The 19,483-nt window shown below is 33.8% G+C and overlaps 1 protein-coding gene across 3 annotated transcripts in view; it reads right to left on the bottom strand.

Moving 5' to 3' along the window:
- LOC126884417 (uncharacterized) overlaps positions 1-19,483 on the bottom strand; it is a 592,334-nt gene that overhangs the window by 225,738 nt on the left and 347,113 nt on the right. For all 3 annotated transcript variants that reach the window (XM_050650324.1, XM_050650330.1, XM_050650336.1), the window contains exon 3: positions 16,124-16,556. In XM_050650324.1, coding sequence (XP_050506281.1) covers positions 16,124-16,556 — 433 coding nt within the window. The remainder of the gene's footprint in view (positions 1-16,123; positions 16,557-19,483) is intronic.

Below are 19,483 nucleotides of genomic sequence, written 5' to 3'. Positions count from 1 at the left end.
TCCTGTTGGAATTTCAGCCAATTTCTTGGGGTAAGTTTTCCATATTATATTACAAATAATCATCCCTTTCTTTATAAAAATATTTGGACGGTTTATTCTTGTTTTTTCTTGTTTCTTGTCTTTCGGTAAATGTAGTTTAATACTCACCTGTTTTTTCAATTATGGGAGTATAGTTTTTAATAATTTATTAGTATTTTTATGGGCTCTACATTCGATAAAGTAATACATGAAGAATCAATGAATGTCTTGAAGTCAAAAAGATAGATTACAATAACCTCAGGATCATATCGAATTTATACTACAAGCAGCAGCGAGCAAAAGTACGTGTTAAAGAACAGCTGTCAGAGGAAATTAAAATCAGACGTGGGGTGAAACAGGGATGCGTGTTGTCGCCAATTCTTTTTGATGCCTACTAGGAAGAGATCCTAAAAAGCTCTTGAGGGTAAAATCGCTGGAATAATAATGTAAATGGAGTTCCCATTAACAATATTAGATATGCGAATGCAAATCATCTTAGCCGAAAATATTGAGGACCTTCAGAGGCTGGTCACCAGAATGGCGGAGAATAGAAAAGAATACGGTCTAATAATGAACTTCAAGAAAACAAAATATATGAGAATCTCGAAAACTCAAAGAAATAACTAAAATCTTTTCATAAACGGAACAAACGTCGAACGAGTAGACCAATGAACATATGACTAGGTGCTACGTTTTCTTGACTTTGTTTTATGGAATGGAAGCTTGGACCTTGAATGCGGCATCAATGAAAAAACTAGAATCATCCGAGCTGAGGGTGTATAGACGAATTCTGTAACTATCGTGAACAGAACACGTCACAAACAAAGAGGTATCGTAATTGAATTAATTCTTATCAGAACACTATCAATTGCTGACCATAAATTGGTTAGTGTCCATAAAATTGGATCGCCACTATTATTTAATTGTTAATTTTAAGAATAGGTGTACGATCGCTCGAAATTATAAGCTTTGAAAAACCTATCACACATTAACTGCCATACTGGCACAACTCCAAAAATACGTGTTTTGGACTAGGAATAGGTGTAAATGTTAAAATAAACATTGGCTTCAGTATCAACACCGGCACTACTCATAACTCAATAGTAGGCCGCAAGATGGCAGAAGTTTCGCTATTGTATTATGTGATTAGTCCCAAATATGTATTTGTTGAACCTAGCGCTAACAGACATAGACGAGGGAATACTTATAAACGGAGAACGATTGAACAACATAAGATACGCTGATGATACTGTCATTTTTGCAGACAGTCTTGAAGGTCTGCAGATACTTGTCTTCAGGGTGGCAGAAGTAAGTAGCAGGTTTGGGCTTGATTTTAACATCAAAAAACCAAATACATGGTTATAAGCAAAAATAGGATACCACCTGGTCAATTACTAGTTAACCAACAACCTGTAACAAAAATCACCAACTTTTGTTATTTGGGTGCCAACTTAAATGAACAGTGGGGCCAATTGACGGAAATTAAGATCAGGATCGAGAAGGCAAGATCAGCTTTCGTCAAAATGAAAAAAATCTTTTACAGCCACGATATAAAATTGGAAATAAAAGTTCGTTTACTAAAATGCTACGTATTCTCCGTTCTTTTATATGGCGTGGAGTCATGGACCTTAACTGAAGCATCACTGAAGAGACTCGAAGCATTTGAGATGTGGTGCTATAGACGCGTGTTGAGGATTTCCTGGATAGACAGAGTTACCAACGAAGAAGTTCTACATAGAATGGGTAAAGAGCGCAAACTAGTCGTAACCATAAAACGTCGCAAACTGGAATACCTGGGCCATATAATGCGCAATGAACAACGATATGACCTACTTCGGGCCATACTTCAAGGTAAAGTGCATGGGAAAAGAGGTCCAGGACGAAGAAGAATATCCTGGCTGCATAACCTGCGAAAATGGCTTAACTTAACCACTACCGGACTTTTCAGGGCAGCAGTCAACAAAATCAGAATAGCCATGTTAGTGTCCAACATCCGTAACGGATAGGCACCATAAGATGAATGTATTTGTTAAATTACTGACAGTTCTCAGTTTGCGCCCAACGGTCGATAAGATCAGGGAACGTTCTTGTAATCATTATTGGCACATTTTGATTTGGGTCAGTGCTGTAGAAATATTTGGCTTTCTCTAGTGTCACCGTTCTCGGGTGTCACTAGAGTATTTTATTTTATAATCATATTTTATAATAAAGTTTAATTTGGGGTTTGTAATGTTTGTTGTTACTACAATTTTTATAATCCCCAGTTAGTCTATAATGAAAAACGGTCTTGCTGCAATAGGGGCATAACTCAAACCATTTTTCCAAACTGGCATTTAAAAGATGAATTTATGAAAAATAAAACCAAAATTATACACATTATTAAAAACGACTCTTTAAAGAAGGTATCCACTTGAAGATAATGTGCGTTTATGCAAACTAAAGCATTTTTTTAGCAATAAAAAATTTTGGACCCATTTATCTCAAAACATTATTTTTTGAATTGTGTCGCTATTTCCCATGAGCGATTCAATATGCTGAATGTTGTGGTTTTTGTTATTAACTGAGATCATTTTGCATTGGTTTCTTAAACAACAGAGAAAGGTCAGAACGATGCGGCAAAACAAAGATTTTGGAGTCACTAATTCAAGACAATCACAACGAGTTCATAGAGTCCTTCTGCACTATCGTTCCTATTGAATGATTCGATCAAATCTGACTCACCTCTAATTGTTATTATAAACTAACAACACTCCCACGGGTCATCGTATCCTCCGTAACGTAATTGAATGAATTCTTATCAAAACACTATCAATTACTGACAATAAATTGGTCAGTGTCCATAAAATTTGATCGCCGCTATTATTTAATGGATAATTTCAAGATGCTAGATGAAGACAACTAGATGCTTTGAAGAACCTATGCTCATTGGCTGCAAGAGTGGCACAACACCAAAAACACGTGTTTTCGACTAGGAATAGGTGTAAATGTTAAAATACAGATTGTTTCAGCATCAATACCGGTAAAACTCAAAAATAAATATTAGGCCATAAGATGGCAGAAGTGTCACTATTGTATTATGTGATGAGTCACAAATATTGGCTTCATTCCTGACACTATTAAGTTTGCGCCCAACACTCGGTAGGATCAAGGCACGACATTTTGAGTTTAGTTAGTGTTGTAGAAATATTTGGTTTTCTCTAGTGGCACTTTTTGAGTGCAACAACCATGATTTTTTAAGTTGTGTCGCTATTGTAGCCAAAGAGAGATCCAATATCCTGAATGAGTTCTTAACAATCTTAAAACAAAGATTTGGGAGACACAGATTCCAGACAATTCGTAAGATTGCTCCGATTCTATCGTTCCTATTGAATGATTCGATCAAAATTAACTCACCTTTAATTATTATTAAAAAATTGTTATAAATTGGTCAGTGACTATAAATTTGATCGCCGCTATTATTTAATGAATAATTTCAAGAATGTATTATATAGGTGTACGATGGCTCGAATGTATATGCTTTGACGAACATATCGCTCATGGGCTGCAATACTGGAACAACTCGAAAAACACGTGTTTTGAATTAGGAATAGGTGTAAATGTTAAAATACACATTTTATTCAGCATCAATACCGGCAAAACCTATAATTAAATAGTAGGCCGTAAGATGACAGAAGTGTAGCCATTGTATTATGTGATTAGTCCTAAATATTGGCTGCATTGCTGACACGACTCAGTTTGCGCTCAACCCCGATAAGATCAGGGTACGTTCTTGTCATCAACAATGGCACATTTTGAGTTGGGTCAATGTTATAGAAATATTTAGCTTTCTTTACAGGCACTTCTCGAGGGCCACTAGAACTTCCTATTTTATAATCTTATTTTTTCAAAAAAGTTTAATTTGGATTTTGTCATTGTAGTTATATACTACAGTTTTTATAATCCCTAATTAGTGTATGCTTAATGAAAAAAGGCCGTGCTGCAATAGTCGCATAACTCAAAACGTTTTTCAAAAATGGTAGGTATTTAAACGATGAATTTAAAAAAGCAATGAAAACTTTAAACCCATTTATCTCAAAACATGATTTTTTGAGTTGTGTCGATATTGTAGTCCATGAGCGATTTAATATCCTGAATGTATTAGTTTGTGTTGGTAACTGAGATTATTTGGATTTGTTTCTCAAACACGGGAAAATTATTATTTAAGTCAGAACGATGCCGTAAAACAAAGATTCGTCAGTCACTTCGATTACATCGTTCCTATTGAATGATTCGATCAAAACTGATTCACCTCTAATTGTTATTATAAACTAACAACACTCCCACGGGTCTTCGTATCCTCCGTATCGTAATTGAATTAATTCTTATCAAAACACTATCAATTACTGACAATAAATTGGTCAGTGTCCATAAAATTTGATCGCCGCTATTATTTAATGGATAATTTCAAGAATAGGTGTACGATGGCTCGAAATTATAAGCTTTGAAGAACCTATATTTATGACATTCAATATGATATACGAGTTCCGTACGGCGGAATTATTAAAATTGGAATGTTCCAAGATGACTCATGTTGTCTGCTTCTTCGAACACGTGACGAAAAAATAATTATAATGCTCCGGTTTACACATTTAACGATCACAAAAAACTTGCCCGCTTGACAAAAAATATCGTCTATTTTCGTCAATCAATTTAAATGACCAACCATTCTCCATATTATTATAGATTTATTAAACCGAAATATCATTTAAAGAGAAGCTAACATGTCTACAGCAAATGCTAAATTGGAATGTTTATAATGACAAAATCAAAGCTAATGAAAAAAGAGATATAAAAAAGTGTTACATATTAATCGAAAAAAAGAAGATTTTGATTAGATTAATATACTAAATACGAATACACTTAACAGCGTAGGCGCAAAATTTCGACCAATGCTTTTTAAACGCATTCTTTTTTTTAATCCTTAGAAAACAGCAGACTTTCAGTCTCAACAACATCCCATTTCCTATCTCCCTAATTCAGAAATTGTCTCGAATTTATTCTTTATAAGACCAATCTATAAATCTGAATTGATCCAAACGATCAATAGTATCAAAAGCAAATCATCTTGTAGTACTGATGGACTATCCATAAAAATCTTCTCAAATCTCACAGATAATGTGTTAGAACTCCTCGTGTCACTAATTAATGATTCCTTTGAAAATGGTAAATTACCAGAATGCCTAAACACAGCCATTATTATTCCTCTTCATAAAGGTGGCGAAAAATCTAGTGCCTGCAACTATAGACCTATTGCCCTACTACCGGTACTCTCCAAAATTATTGAGAGGCTCATAAAAACCCGACTTATGTCCTTTCTCTTTGATAACAATATTTTATCACAAAATCAGTTCGGCTTCTTAACTAATAAATGTACAACTGATGCCATGTTTTCTGTACTTCACGAGGTTTACCAAGCACTAAACAATAATCTTTATACTGCCACTGTTTTCTGTGACTATGTCAAAGCTTTTGATTGTGTAAATCACGACATTTTGATTAAAAAACTAAATTTCTATGGAATTCGAGGTATTTCTTTGAATTGGTTTAAATCTTACTTAGATAACACAGGCCTACAAGTGTTTTTGGTGCCGAAGTGTTTAGAGCTGATTTTGGGTAAATTTGGGGTGCTGATTCCGAATATGGCCTTAGTTTTGCTCTATCAGCTCTAGTTTTCAAGATAACGTATTTCATGCCAGCTTTTATGCATTAAAATACGAATATGCTGATATGGATATACTAAATTAAAATAAAAACCAAACAATTAAAAAATACGTATATTTTAAGCCATTTCATCATCATCCAGCCCTTTGCGTCCACTGCTGGACATAGGCCTCCCTCATTTTTGTCCATTTTGCTCCACTTTGAGCACTTTGCATCCAATTTCTTGACATTTTCTTGAGATCGTCAGTCCAACGAGTAGGGGGTCTCTTCCTCTACTTCTTTTGTCTAATCTCGGCCTCCACTCAAGTAATCTCTTCGTCTACCTCCAATCACTGATTCGGGCGACGTGCCCGGCCCAGTTCACTTTCAGGGTGGCAATTCGGGAAATACATCGGTAACTCATGTTCTTAGTCTAAGTCTTAATTTTCAACTCGGTCACGAAGCGATATACTCAGCATCGATCTTTCCATTTTCCTCTGAGCTATTTGCAGCATTTTAGAAGTTGTAGCTATCAATTTCAAAGTTTCGGCACCATAAGTCACCACAGGCAACACACATTGGTCACATGTTTTACGTTTTAAATAAATTGGTATATCGCTTTTAAAGATGTCTTTGAGTTTTCCATAGGCTGCCCATGCCCCATCTTCCTTGGTAGCGGTCCTAATGGTTTTTATCTCTTAGTGAAGTCTCTCACCTTGCTCATTACTTGTGTCATCTAAGTTTTCAGCGAAACGGTACAGGTGGCTGTGAAGATAGTTGACTTTGATGCTCATATTCCATCCAAGTGATTGAAAGTTATTCAGCAAACGGTTTACCAGCTCAGCATAGTTTTCACTTTTGTGATTTCCCAGAAAATTTTTCATAATATCCACAAATGAAAGCCGAGCTTTTTTCTCTACCTCATTCATTGACCCCACAAAAGCCGGATCCTCTGTAAGAAGTCTGATCTGTGGCCCATCAAAGATTCCAGCTTTAAGTTTTTCCATACTTATCTGGGGAAGCTTCCTTCCTATGTAAGTGAAGCATGGTCCATGGGCTATGAGCCATTATTAGGTGGAGGCTGAATGGGTTTGCAAGTGGTAAATGTATCATTTTAAAAAGTTTAAAAATATTCTCTAAGCTGTTTTATTTCCTTATAAAATAGTAATGTAACGATATTAAAGTATTATTTCTTGCATAAATAAGGCATAATACAGTGGGGACAACAAATATATACTGTGGAATAAGTTTAATTAACAATGTACATTCTTTGAATAGCACATTCTTCATTATCTTAAATATTAAAACTCTAATTTCGGATTTTGTCATATCCATAAAACTAGAGCTGATACAAAAAAACCATATTTCGATTTATCGCCCCTAATATAGTAAAAATCAGCTTAAGGATTCACGGCACCAAAACAATTTTTTTTTTCTGTAGGCCTGTGTAATAGGAAACAACTGGTTAGAGCAAATGATACTGACTCTAGTCTCAAAAACATTGTATGTGGAGTACCACAAAGTTCAGTATTGGGTCCTCTACTTTTCCTTATCTTTATAAATGACATCACTAATTTAAAAATCGATGGAAAAATTTTTCTTTTTGCTGATGATACCAGTATCACTTGGAGAAACTCAAATATTGCAACTCTTCATGCAACTATAACTTCTGATCTTCTTACGATAAAAACCTGGTCTGACTCTAATTTACTCTCCTTTAACGTGGATAAAACGGTAGCATTATCACATAAAAGTGCTCTTCAACCCCTGCTTGTGAATAGCAGCCAGATCTCTACCGTTGATTCTGTAAAATTTCTTGGTATTCTTTTAGACAGCAACCTTAAATGGTCTCTTCATATCAATTGGTTAAGTAAGAAACTCGCCTCAGCCTGCTATGCCATAAGATCTGTTTCGAAGGAACTCAATTACGCATCTTCTAAAATAACATATTTTTCTTTGTTTGAGTCTCATCTTCGATATGGTCTTCCTTTTTGGGGGTCTAGTACAGCTGCCCAATTTGATGTTATGTATTTTCAAATTACAAAAAAGAGCAATAAGATATCTGTTTGGCCTCAGAAGAACAACCCATTGCAGAAGTTACTTTAAAGATCACGAAATTTAAACCCTTCCATCTTTGTATATTTTAGAAACTGTTTGCTTAATTCGTAAACACATGCATGTCTTTCCAGCAAGGCCTCATCATGACTACTTCACCAGAAATTCAACTTTTGATGTCTATTTACCGATCCCGTCTTCTGAGTTAGTAAAGAAATCTATACTATATTCCGCAAAAAAACTATACAACCATTTCCCTTTACAACTTAAATCTGCAACATCCTTTCTCAAGTTCCGTAATATGACAAAAGCCCATTTATCTAAAAGACCATATTATTCAGTAGAAGAGTTTCTTAATGACTAACTAAGAAATCACAGTAATGTACAAGTAACTAAAGTGTATTTATCTATATTTGGGTGTCACATACAGCAGCTTAAACTTATTAGTTCCTTTGGTTTTATTATATGTTGTATGTTCAATTTTGCAATTTACAGTAATTTTGCAATATATTGGTTTTGTTTTTTACTTCACTTTTTTAACTTGTTTATTTTTTTCTATTGACGATTTATCTAATTTCATAAAATTGTATTTGTTATTGTTATGTATATCTTTTTTGTGACTCTATGTTAAGCTTTGTCCATAAAATTATATAATTTTCAGTGACAATAAAGCATATTTCTATTCTATTCTATAAACGTATAAATTTTGAAAAATTTAAACGCAGAATGAAAGATTGCTTTATTACCGACGGTTGAAAGTCCCTGAAAACTTTTATAATATTTATTTTAATAAGTTACAGGGATGAGAAAACAAGAGAAAATTTAGTGTGATTTTTAATTTAAAATATCTCATTTAAAAAAACATTTTGTTTATTCTAAGAGACTTTCGACCCTCGGTAATAATGTAATCTTTCAGTTTGCGTTTAAAGTCAGTTTTTTTCAGGTTTCAGGAAAAAAATTATTGCATTCGAAAACCATTGGCCCAAAATTTTGGGCCTACGCTCTTAACAAATATTGTCAGAAAACTTTGAAAGAAAAAATTGATGCCGTATTTAACAAGGGGATTATTCTTGACCAGTTGTTTTCAATCTTTTTGAATTATGTACCACAAAATAATTTTTATTATTTTGGGTACCATCTAACTGAAATACATTTCTAGCTAGGTAATCTAATTAACTATAATAATAGTGGACTGTTTGTGCGTTTTGTGTATCATCGCAACTTGAGAATCGCTGTCCTAGACTAAACAAATCAGATGAAAGCTTTTTGAGTATTTGGAACATAGTGATAAGGAACCAAAAGTACGCATTAGTACGATTTTTGCATGAAATATGGAAAGACGAAAAGTATCCTGGCGGAGGAAGGTGAAAGACTGGATTTCTTTTCAGCCATGCAGAGTTATGTAGCTTTATGTATGAAGGTTAGAAATATGATTTCCAAACATTCGTTAAAAGATAGCAACTTGAAAAGGAAGTTACAACAATGGTATCTAAATCACAAACAAAAAACTTTTACCGGAATTTTGGTATAAGTGTAATCTCCCTCTTACTGGCAAAAGCTTATAAAGTGGCAGGTTATTTACAGGGCAAAATTAGTTTATCTATGTATTGTTATTTTCTGAATAATATTATTGAAAAAAGATCTCTTGTTTTTGGATAAGTGGAGCATCAAAGAAATAAAAAAATGTATGCGATCAGTGGGAAGGCCACGAAAAGAATGGAGCTTCAATAATTTATTGTAGGCACATTAGTCTGGGCTGATTATCGGAGAATAGGCCATTTTTGGGAAAAGTTATTTACCAGCAATTTTATTGCTGGAATCGAGTCTTATGATTGTATATATTAATAATATAGGTATGCAAAGTCCGCAGATAGTATGCTACTTTTTTTATAAACAAAATGGCGCCCCAAAAGTCGTGTTTTTTTCAATTTTTGCTCTATATCTCCAAAGATTTTAACTTTACACCAAAAACACTCAAATAAAAATTCACCGCAATTAAATTCTGCATAGAGACGTGTTTCTTTCTATTTACTTAGACGAAAACTTTCCCCGGAAAAAGCGGGTTTTTCCAACAAAATCTTTAATTTTAAACTAAACTTTTAGATAAGTAATTGTTAATCAATAATTAAATATCTTGGTAGTATAAAAGCCCTTTTTATATAGATTATAATTCCAGAAGTCGATTGAAGTTGAATGAACAGTTTAGCAACAATTGAATTGTTAATTAAAAATGTACGGTCGCTATAATAACGACAATTATTACGATGCATAAGAATAACTATGATTTTTTCATAAAAATATACTATACCTATCTAATGTACTTTACAGAATTGAAATTGGACTATTTAAGCGGCCTCAGGAATATTTTAAAATTAAAAAGAATTTTTTGGCTTAGAAACAAATAGAATATCACGGCAAATATTAAACTAAATTAAATTATGAAAACGGCATTCGAAAAACAGTGGCAGGACGCTTCTTCTAAAAGAAAAAACGTTTAATTATAATGAACAGTTCCTGAGATATAACCCGTCAAATTTGACCGGAATTTACGGCAAAGATATAAACAATAGGATCATAATTTTTAAACCATCACCTTTTTGTTTTTGTCTTTTTTCTCCACACCAATTTTCATATCCTTAAAATACTCATAACATATATTATTATAATAAAAACTATCGATAATACGTGTGAAAATTGCCAAAAATATCAAAATTCCAATATGGAGAAAATGTAACCCTCAAAGTTCAAAATCGATATACGTTAAAAAAATGCATTTTCTCGGCTTCCCATGGAGCAATTTCCTTCATTCTTTTTTTGTTCCCAAGTAACTCGAGTAGAGCCATCGGACTAACGCATTAATAAATGTCAGACTTACTTTTGTTTTGTTATAATAAATTAATTTATTTTTTATAACACAAAATTTTAATTTGTTTAAATAAAAATTGTTTAAATAATTATACAAATTTAAAATGAGAATATTTATGTTTTTAATTTTAAAAGGTATACTTGTAGTAAGTTTATCTAAAAAAAAGCCTACAACTGGAAAAAATATGTAGTTTTCTGTTCTTATAAATAAATGAATCTATTATAAAAAAATAAAAGCAAGTTTGACGTTTAATAATGCGTTAGTTCGATGGCTCTACTCGAGTTATTAGGGAACAAAAAAATAATGAAGGAAATTGCTTCATAGGAAGCCGAGAAAATGCATTTTGTTAACGTATACTGATTTTGAACTTTGAGGGTTACATTTTCTCCAACCTAATTTTTGATTGGAATTTTGCTATTTTTGGCAATTTTCACACGTATTATCGATAGTTTTTATTATAATAATATATGTTATGAGCATTTTAAAGATATGAAAATTGGTGTGGAGAAAGAGGACAAAAATAAAAAGGTGATGGTTTGAAAATTATGATCCTATTATTTATATCTTTGCCGTAAATTCCGGTCAACTTTCACCGGTTGTATCTCAGGAACCACTCGTCGTAATTAAATGTTTTTTCTTTTAAAAGAAGCGTCCTGCCACTTTTTTTCGAATACCGATTTCACAATTTAATTTAGTTTAATATTTTCCGAGATATTCTATTTGTTTATAAGCCAAAAACTTGTTTATAATTTTAAAATATTCCTGAGGCCGCTTAAATAGTCCATTTTGAATTCTGTAAAGTATATTAGATAGGTATAGTGTCTTTTTATGAAAAAATCATAGTTATTCTTATGCATCATAATTATTGTCGCTATTATGGAGACCGTAAATTTTTAATTAACAATTCAATTGTTGCTAAACTGTTTATTCAATTTCCATCGGCTTCTGGAATTATAATCTATATGAAAAGGGCTTTTACATTACATTTTAGTTGAAAATTAAAGATTTTGTTGGAAAAACCCGCTTTTTCCGGGGAAAGTTTTCGTCGAAGTGAATCGGGAAAAACACGTCTCTATGCAGAATTTAATTGCGGTGAAATTTTTATTTGGGTGTTTTTGGTGTAAAGTTAAAATCTTTGGAGTTACAGAGCAAAAATTGAAAAAAACACGATTTGCGGGCGTCATTTTGTTTATAAAAAAAGTAGCACACTGTCTGCGGACTTTGCATACCTATATTATTAATACATACAATAATAAAATTCGATTCCAGCAATAAAATTGCTGGTAAATAACTTTTCCTTGTATTTTGCTAATTAGCCCAGAGTACATTGGAAAGCGAGAGTGTCATATCTACACAAAAGAAAAAAAAAGAAGAAATTTTGAAAGCGTGACTTTTATATTGTGAATTTTATTTTTAAAGTTCTAATTTTAAGGACCTCCACACCCACACTATGGAATACGTAGTTATCTAACCAATTCTGATTGCCAAGTTATTCCTGGGTATTTTATGACCGTTTTGTGATTTGGTCGAAATATTGTTAACTTTTGTTAATTACTATATCTTCATATCAATATCGTATTTAGAATATTAAGTATTTTCTTTCTTATAATTTTCAAATTGCCTCCTTTTTTTGGGTTTGTCTCGTTTTTGCGGTTCTATCTGGGGCAAGAATTTTTGTCTTTATCGGCTTGTAATGCGACTTTGGAAGCTTGTTAGTCTTTCATCCCACTTGATTTAATTCCTGAGGAGAAAAATTATTATTCCTGAGCTCAAAATTTTCTATAATATTAAAGAAATTTCTTCTGTTTTAGTAAGTTTGCCCCTTGTTTCTTTTATCAGCCAGTAAATCATCATTAGGAACAAAATTCACGATAATAGATAACATTATCGCATTCTAGTTTTATAAGTTAGCTAGGATATGCTCAATAATTCACCACCAGTTGTCCATTTAGGTACTAAAAAAAATGATTCATATTTATTTTATGAGTACTGCAATAAATTCTTAAGAGGAAACAGTAGCGATCAACAGGTAGCAACAAACGTGTTCCAAGATTGCGGCTCTAATTTTGAATATTTTGTCGAGATATTTGGCACACATATTCGTAACATAATAAAGAATGGCGGTGCAGAGCCCAATTTCAGAAATATATTAGTATGTGGAAATTACTCTACAACTAAATAAAATATTGAAAAAAGGAGCCTGTACCGCCATTAAGAAGGACAAAAAAATACACTTTCTCCAAATAAACTTTTTTATCCCATGCGTAGATTTTGTGTAATATGGAACTACTAAACATTGATTTTTTTATAACAAGAAATCGAACGCCACTGACTTGGCAACATTTCGCGCCCATGTGTATAAAAATTATTGTTTTTGATAGTATAAACGTCACTGTCAGTGTCGAATTACCGACGCACTGTTGCCTCACTTTTGAAAGTTCGCAGGACTTTCGCAATATTGGACCGCGTTTGTTGCCACCTGTTGATCGCTACTGTATCACCTTAATAAACATTAGCAAACTGGATTTTTCTTTATTATGTACAGCTGGTTCCTAAAAAAAACTGATACGACTCTTAAAGCGTATTTTGTAGAAAATTGAGCAGTGTATCTTGAAGGATAAATACTTATTATTTACCTACTGTCAATGTCACTGCCAAATCTTAAAATTTGTCACATAACTTATTCTGTTCAACCTTAAAAAATAATATCAACAACCCTATTTTTTGTAAAAACCTTCATTTATAGGTCGGTATACTCTTTATAAAATGCAGGAATTCAAAATATTACCAAAATTTAGACCATAATTATTACTACAATTTATGAATTAACATATGTAATCAGTTGTTTGTTGTCTGTTTGTTTATTTTAGTATTTGTCTGTCATAATAAATATAATATAATGTCAGACCAATCAAATACACTGCTCAAAATGATCAAATATTACTAATAGGCGTATCAGTTTTTTTTAGGAACTAGTTGTAAATCATTGGTTTAACCTTTTAAAGTTTCTAAATTTTGTAATAAAAATTTATTACACTAAATTATTATCACGTAAAAATAGTTTCTTTTCGTTTAAGTTTGTATTTATTTGCATAATAAAATTATTTCTGTAAAAATATTTTCCTGTTATAAAAATTCTCGACGAGCTAATATCTCTTGGGGTAAGAAATTCAATAATCTATTTCCTTGTATTCATTATTGTGCGTTACATTCACGGTTTTTTATAATGATTTTTTCATCTTCATTCATTGATTTTCATTTTCGGTAAATGATATATGGAAAAATAAAATAATTTTACTGAAAAAGCATAGAAAACCCTTTAAAATTAAATTTTGTAAAGGTTTTCCCCAAAAAGCGCTTCATTTTTGGTTACTTCACGTTGAGATATTCGATTTTTGATTTAACAAATAAGAACCTATTTTTCATTAGCTGCAACTCTACTTTTTCTGGGTCTATAGACTTCATAGAAACGCCATTTTTTACTTTTATATTAAGCTATGTTTTGGTTAAGAATATTTTTTAGATAAAATACCTACACATTAAGGATAAAATTCACTCACAAATAACTCGAAAAGTATTTTAGACTCTAAAAAACTCTGTAGAACAAAAGTCGCTTAGAATTAATCAGTTTATCAACTTCTAGACTTATTTTGAACGTATGTTTTTTCACCTTGGAGAAGGAGTGATAGTCACTCCCAAGAGTAGAACCACACATCGACACAATATCACTTTTTTCTTGACATGTTAGCTATGTGTCTACTTTCATGTCAATCCAAGCGGTTCAGAGGTTTAAGATTCAGAGGTTTAGCAATATTTTACCGTGAATGAAAGGACTAAATTGTTACCTAATATATTTATCATAGCTTACTATCTTATTACCTGAATGAATTATTTGAAGACGATAGAAACAACTTAACTCAGATAATCAATGCAACTGGGCCAGACATATTGAAAGAAGAAGTAGAATACGCAATAAGAAACGCTAAAAATGGAAAAGCAAACGGACCTGATGAAATCCCTACAGAACTGCTGAAGCTTTTGAATGATAAATCCGTAACCATAATATTGCATATATTCAATACAATATACAGTACTGGTATAATACCGCAAGAATGGTTGCTGTCTACCTTTGTCACCATACCGAAGAAAACTAAGGCAATGCAATGTTCAGATCATCGAACAATCTCCTTGATGAGTCACCTGCTTAAAATATTTCTTAGAGTCATTCACAACCGAATCTATCAAAAACTAGACATCGATATTAACGATACACAGATGGGATTCAGAAAAGGATTAGGTACAAGGGATGCTCTCTTTGCCTAGAACGTTCTAACACAGAGATGCCTAGATGTTAACCAAGAGGTACACGCCTGCTTTATAGACTTTGAAAAGGCCTTTGACAAAGTACGCCACAGTAAACTCAAAGAAATCCTGGAGAGTAAGAACATTGACACCAGAGACATACAAATAATATTAAATCTGTACTGGAATCAGCGAGCTAATATAAAAATAGAAGAACAAACATCGGACGAAATAGAAATACGTAGAGGAGTACGACAGGGTTGTATATTGTCACCGCTCTTATTTAATATCTACAGCGAACAAATATGCCAAGAAGCTCTCTCATATGCAAACGAAGGGATAATAGTCAATGGAGAAGTTATCAATAACATTCGATATGCTGACGATACTGTGATAATGGCAAGAACAGCGGAAGATCTACAACATTTAGTTGAAACTATGAATGAGATATGTAATAACTACGGCATAAGGATGAACGTCAAAAAAACCAAATATATGACCTTCAATAAGAATCCAATAAATGACACTAGTATCACAATAAACGGTACCCAACTTGAAAAAGTAAACGAATACAAATACTTGGGAACCCTTATCAATGAAACAGGTGACCAAAATCACGAGATAAAAAGACGTATTGAAATTGCCAGGTCTACTTTTATAAAAATGAAAAAATTATTTTGTAATCGTGATATTAGTATTCATCTACGAACTAGAATGTTAAAATGCTATGTATTCAGTACTTTGCTCTACGGTGTTGAGTCATGGACTCTTAAACAGAGGAATATTAAAAATCTTGAAAGCTTTGAGATGTGGTGCTACCGCCTTATACTACGAATAAGTTGGGTGGATAAAATTACAAATGAAGAAGTAATACGCAGAATAAATAACGAGCCAGAAGTTCTACGGAGTATAAAAAAGAGAAAACTTGAATACTTAGGCCACCTGATGAGAGGACAAAAGTACACATTCCTACAAAATATAATGCAAGGAAAAATCCAAGGACGAAGAAATCCAGGCCGTAGAAGAATGTCCTGGATGAGAAATTTGAGAGAGTGGTTTGGCTGTACCACTAACGAATTGTTCAAAACAGCAGTAAATAAAATTAGAATCGCCCTAATGATATCCAATCTCCGATAGGAGAGGCACTCAAAGAAGAAGAAGACTATCTTATTATATATACATATATATTTATAAAAAACTTACCACGGAAATCGAGCTGAATAACATCGAGGTCAGCGATGACCATAGGGGGTTTCGAAGCAGTCTTCTCATAATCATTGAACCACTCGCACCTTAGCCTTTTGGCCTCGTCCCACACTTCCAGCAGATCTTTATCGTACTGCACCACTACGGTATTCTCATAAAACTGCCCGTGCAGATCGGGCTTAGTTCCACACCTTGCGTACGCTATGCGAAACGAGAAGAATGTTTGTCCCGTAGCCGGAGGAACGTAGACACACCGAGGGTCACCGTGCTGACCCTTCGACGACACGATGCCCTCGAAGGGCTGGGAAAACGTTAGGTGAACGTCCATGTGATCCTTTCCGCACATCACCTCCAGGGACTGAATGGCTGGCATGCCTTCTGGCCTGTCCAGTGGCCATATATCGCTGGCGCTATGTGATACACTCATTATCTGCAACAAGAAGACATGATTACATTAGAAAATTATACACACAACGCAAAAGTCTAAGGATATTTTAATAATTTGACAATACCAATGACAGAAATTTAATGACCATATAAATTTGCTTGTACTATAATTGTTGATACAGACACTCACTTCTTATCAAAAAAAAAATTGTAAAACGTGTTTTAGAATGTTTTTTGAACGGGACAAAAAAATCGATTTTTTATGTTTTGTTTATTTTTAATTTTAGGCACTTTATACCATTCTTGCTTAATAGGTGAGTTAAAGATATTCTTTTTACCATGCAACAACAACATTTAACGTTGGACGTGAATAAAGCCGTGGGCCTCCTTCAAGCTGGTATGCGACAAACTCAAGTTGCTGACCAGCTGGGTGTCTCCCAAAGCGTCGTAAGTCGTTTGTGGGGTCGGTTTAGAGACACTGGGAATCCAGCCGAGCAACATCCAGGACGTGGTCGCTCTACAACCGTCGCTCAAGACCGATATTTAATTTTAAATGCCAGAAGGCAGCCAACAACCACAGCACCCGAGCTGGTTAATGAATTACAGCTTGCACATAATGTAACAATTAGCCGCAGCACTGTGAGGAATCGTTTCCATGAAGCCAATCCTCGTAGTCGGCGACCACAGAGATGTCCACCTCTATCTAGAGGCAATCGCGCTGCAAGATTAACCTGGTGTCAAGAGTTTCAGAATTGGACTGACAATGACTGGGCCACAGTTTTGTTTAGTGACGAGTCTAGATATGGATTTCATCCAGATTCTCATCGGACAAGAGTTTGGAGACGACCCGGAAATGGAGAACGATTACGACATTCAAGAAGTGTATGCATACAGAGGTGGTACATTAATGGTATGGTGCGGAATCATGATTAACGGAAGAACTGATCTTATTTTCCCACGTGGCTTTCTCAAAAGTCAGCAATATTTGGACACTATTCTTGAACCTGTTGTGCGAACGTTTGCTGCTGATGTTGGAAAAAAATTTTACTTTATGCTTTATGCATGATAACGCTCGACCACATGTTGCGCATATTGTAACAAACTGGTTGGATAACGAGGGTATTGATGTATTGCCGTGGCCAGCACAATCACCGGACTTGAATCCCATTGACCATGTATGGGACATGCTCCAACGAAGAATTACTCCACATATGGGCAATATCTACAATAAGCTTCAATTAAAAGAGCTTCTGAGAGAACAATGGACACAACAACCTCAACCAGACATTAACAATGTGATTCGGAGCATGAACAGTAAATGAAGAGCTGTGATAAACCAACGTGGTGACCATACTTTATTTTAAGTTTATATTTCGTATTTTTGACATTTTATGGTGGTATGTGAAACATGGGTGATTTGCAATATTTTTTTTGTTCCAATTTTCTGTTTTTTTTTTGCAATTTATGGATTTATGGTTTTTGACATATTAAACAACAATTTAAGCTACACATTTTGTATTACTTTTTTTTTAAGTTGATTACAGATAAACAAAATACGTCTATTTATAAAAATATCCCTGGACTTTTGCGTTGTGTGTACATATATTAAGCTAATAAATACAAATGAAGGGTCAGAGGGAAAAAAGATGAAAGTAAATTTGTGGTCATTTTGCGATTTTTGTGCAATCTCTTAGCTTACATAGAGTACTGGCAACGTGTAAATGGCCAAGGGGAAATACAGATGATAATCGTTTTAAAATCCCGTCACAAGATTGGACGCAAAGGGGAAAAACAATGAATGTGTAACGTTGTTTCTCATTTTACCAAAAATGCTTGCAGATAGACATTCATCGTTATTCCCTCTGACCCTTCAAATAGTTATAACATTCTTAAATGTAAAAATTAGTACTTTTGTTAAGATTCGTTTTGGTTATTGGTGATTAAGAGAACTATAACGTTAGAACATATATGGCCAATTTGGAATACGCAGCTACTCCTTTGATCCATCTGACTTCATTGTCTCATTATTCTATATTTGGGGACAATTCTTAATTTTTTCACAATATTTTTGTCCAAGATCTGGTGGTCCCAAAAAACAAACTGACTTTATATATAATCATAATAGTCTCCCATTTTATACCGCTAACGCGGCTTTGGGTTTATAGCAGAGTAGTCTGCTATCTCTAGGGCCTAGGGTGTCCAAGGAATCTAAGAGGGCCAGTGCTTCGCTTCAACCGCCTATTATTTCCCCTGGTTTTACCCAAGATACTCATTTTATTTAGGTTGAGTCGACTTGGGGCCTAGAGACATTTTTAAAAATGTCTAGATGTTCTCGCTGGCGCTGGGATTCGATCCTTGGCCTACCTGCGTGAAAGTCAGACATCCTACTGCCTAAGCTATCCGGTCCTGACTTTATTCAACTAAAAAATGTATAAAAAATAGAATCCATTGATATCTTTTACGCGTATATATTTAACAAGGGAATCCTAATATCTTAGCGTTTAGAACATAGACCTGGATCCCGCGAACCAAAAAAAAGTTGATTAATAGCAAGCTGAAAATTTGTTAATAGCTTAACGGTGTCTAGTCGGACAAACTTTGATGTACGGGAACACTGGAACAGGGGAAGTTTTAATTGTGGAACAGTTTAAAAATTTGGAACGTCAAATTAAGAAATTATTTTGTCGGACAGAACATCCAATTGATTTGTTACCCTTTCATTAAAGTCTCATGCAACAATCAGGCTGCTATTACTAACCAATATGATTCCTGTCATTTGACATGTTCTTCGTGTTCCACTCATTAAAATGCTCAGTTGGTGATAACAACAAGTCTGATTTTTGCATGTGAGTTTAATGAAATGGTAACAAATCAATTGGAAGTTCTGTCCAACGTTTGAACAGAACATGGAACATACATGGAACGTTTTCGTAGTCTGACGTTCCAAATTTTTAACCTGTTTCACAATTA

This window comes from Diabrotica virgifera, chromosome 1 (genome assembly GCF_917563875.1).
Source record: "Diabrotica virgifera virgifera chromosome 1, PGI_DIABVI_V3a".
Classification (NCBI taxonomy): domain Eukaryota; kingdom Metazoa; phylum Arthropoda; class Insecta; order Coleoptera; family Chrysomelidae; genus Diabrotica; species Diabrotica virgifera.
The sequence above is the reverse complement of the archived record's forward strand: the minus strand, read 5'-3'. Positions and strand labels throughout refer to the sequence as shown.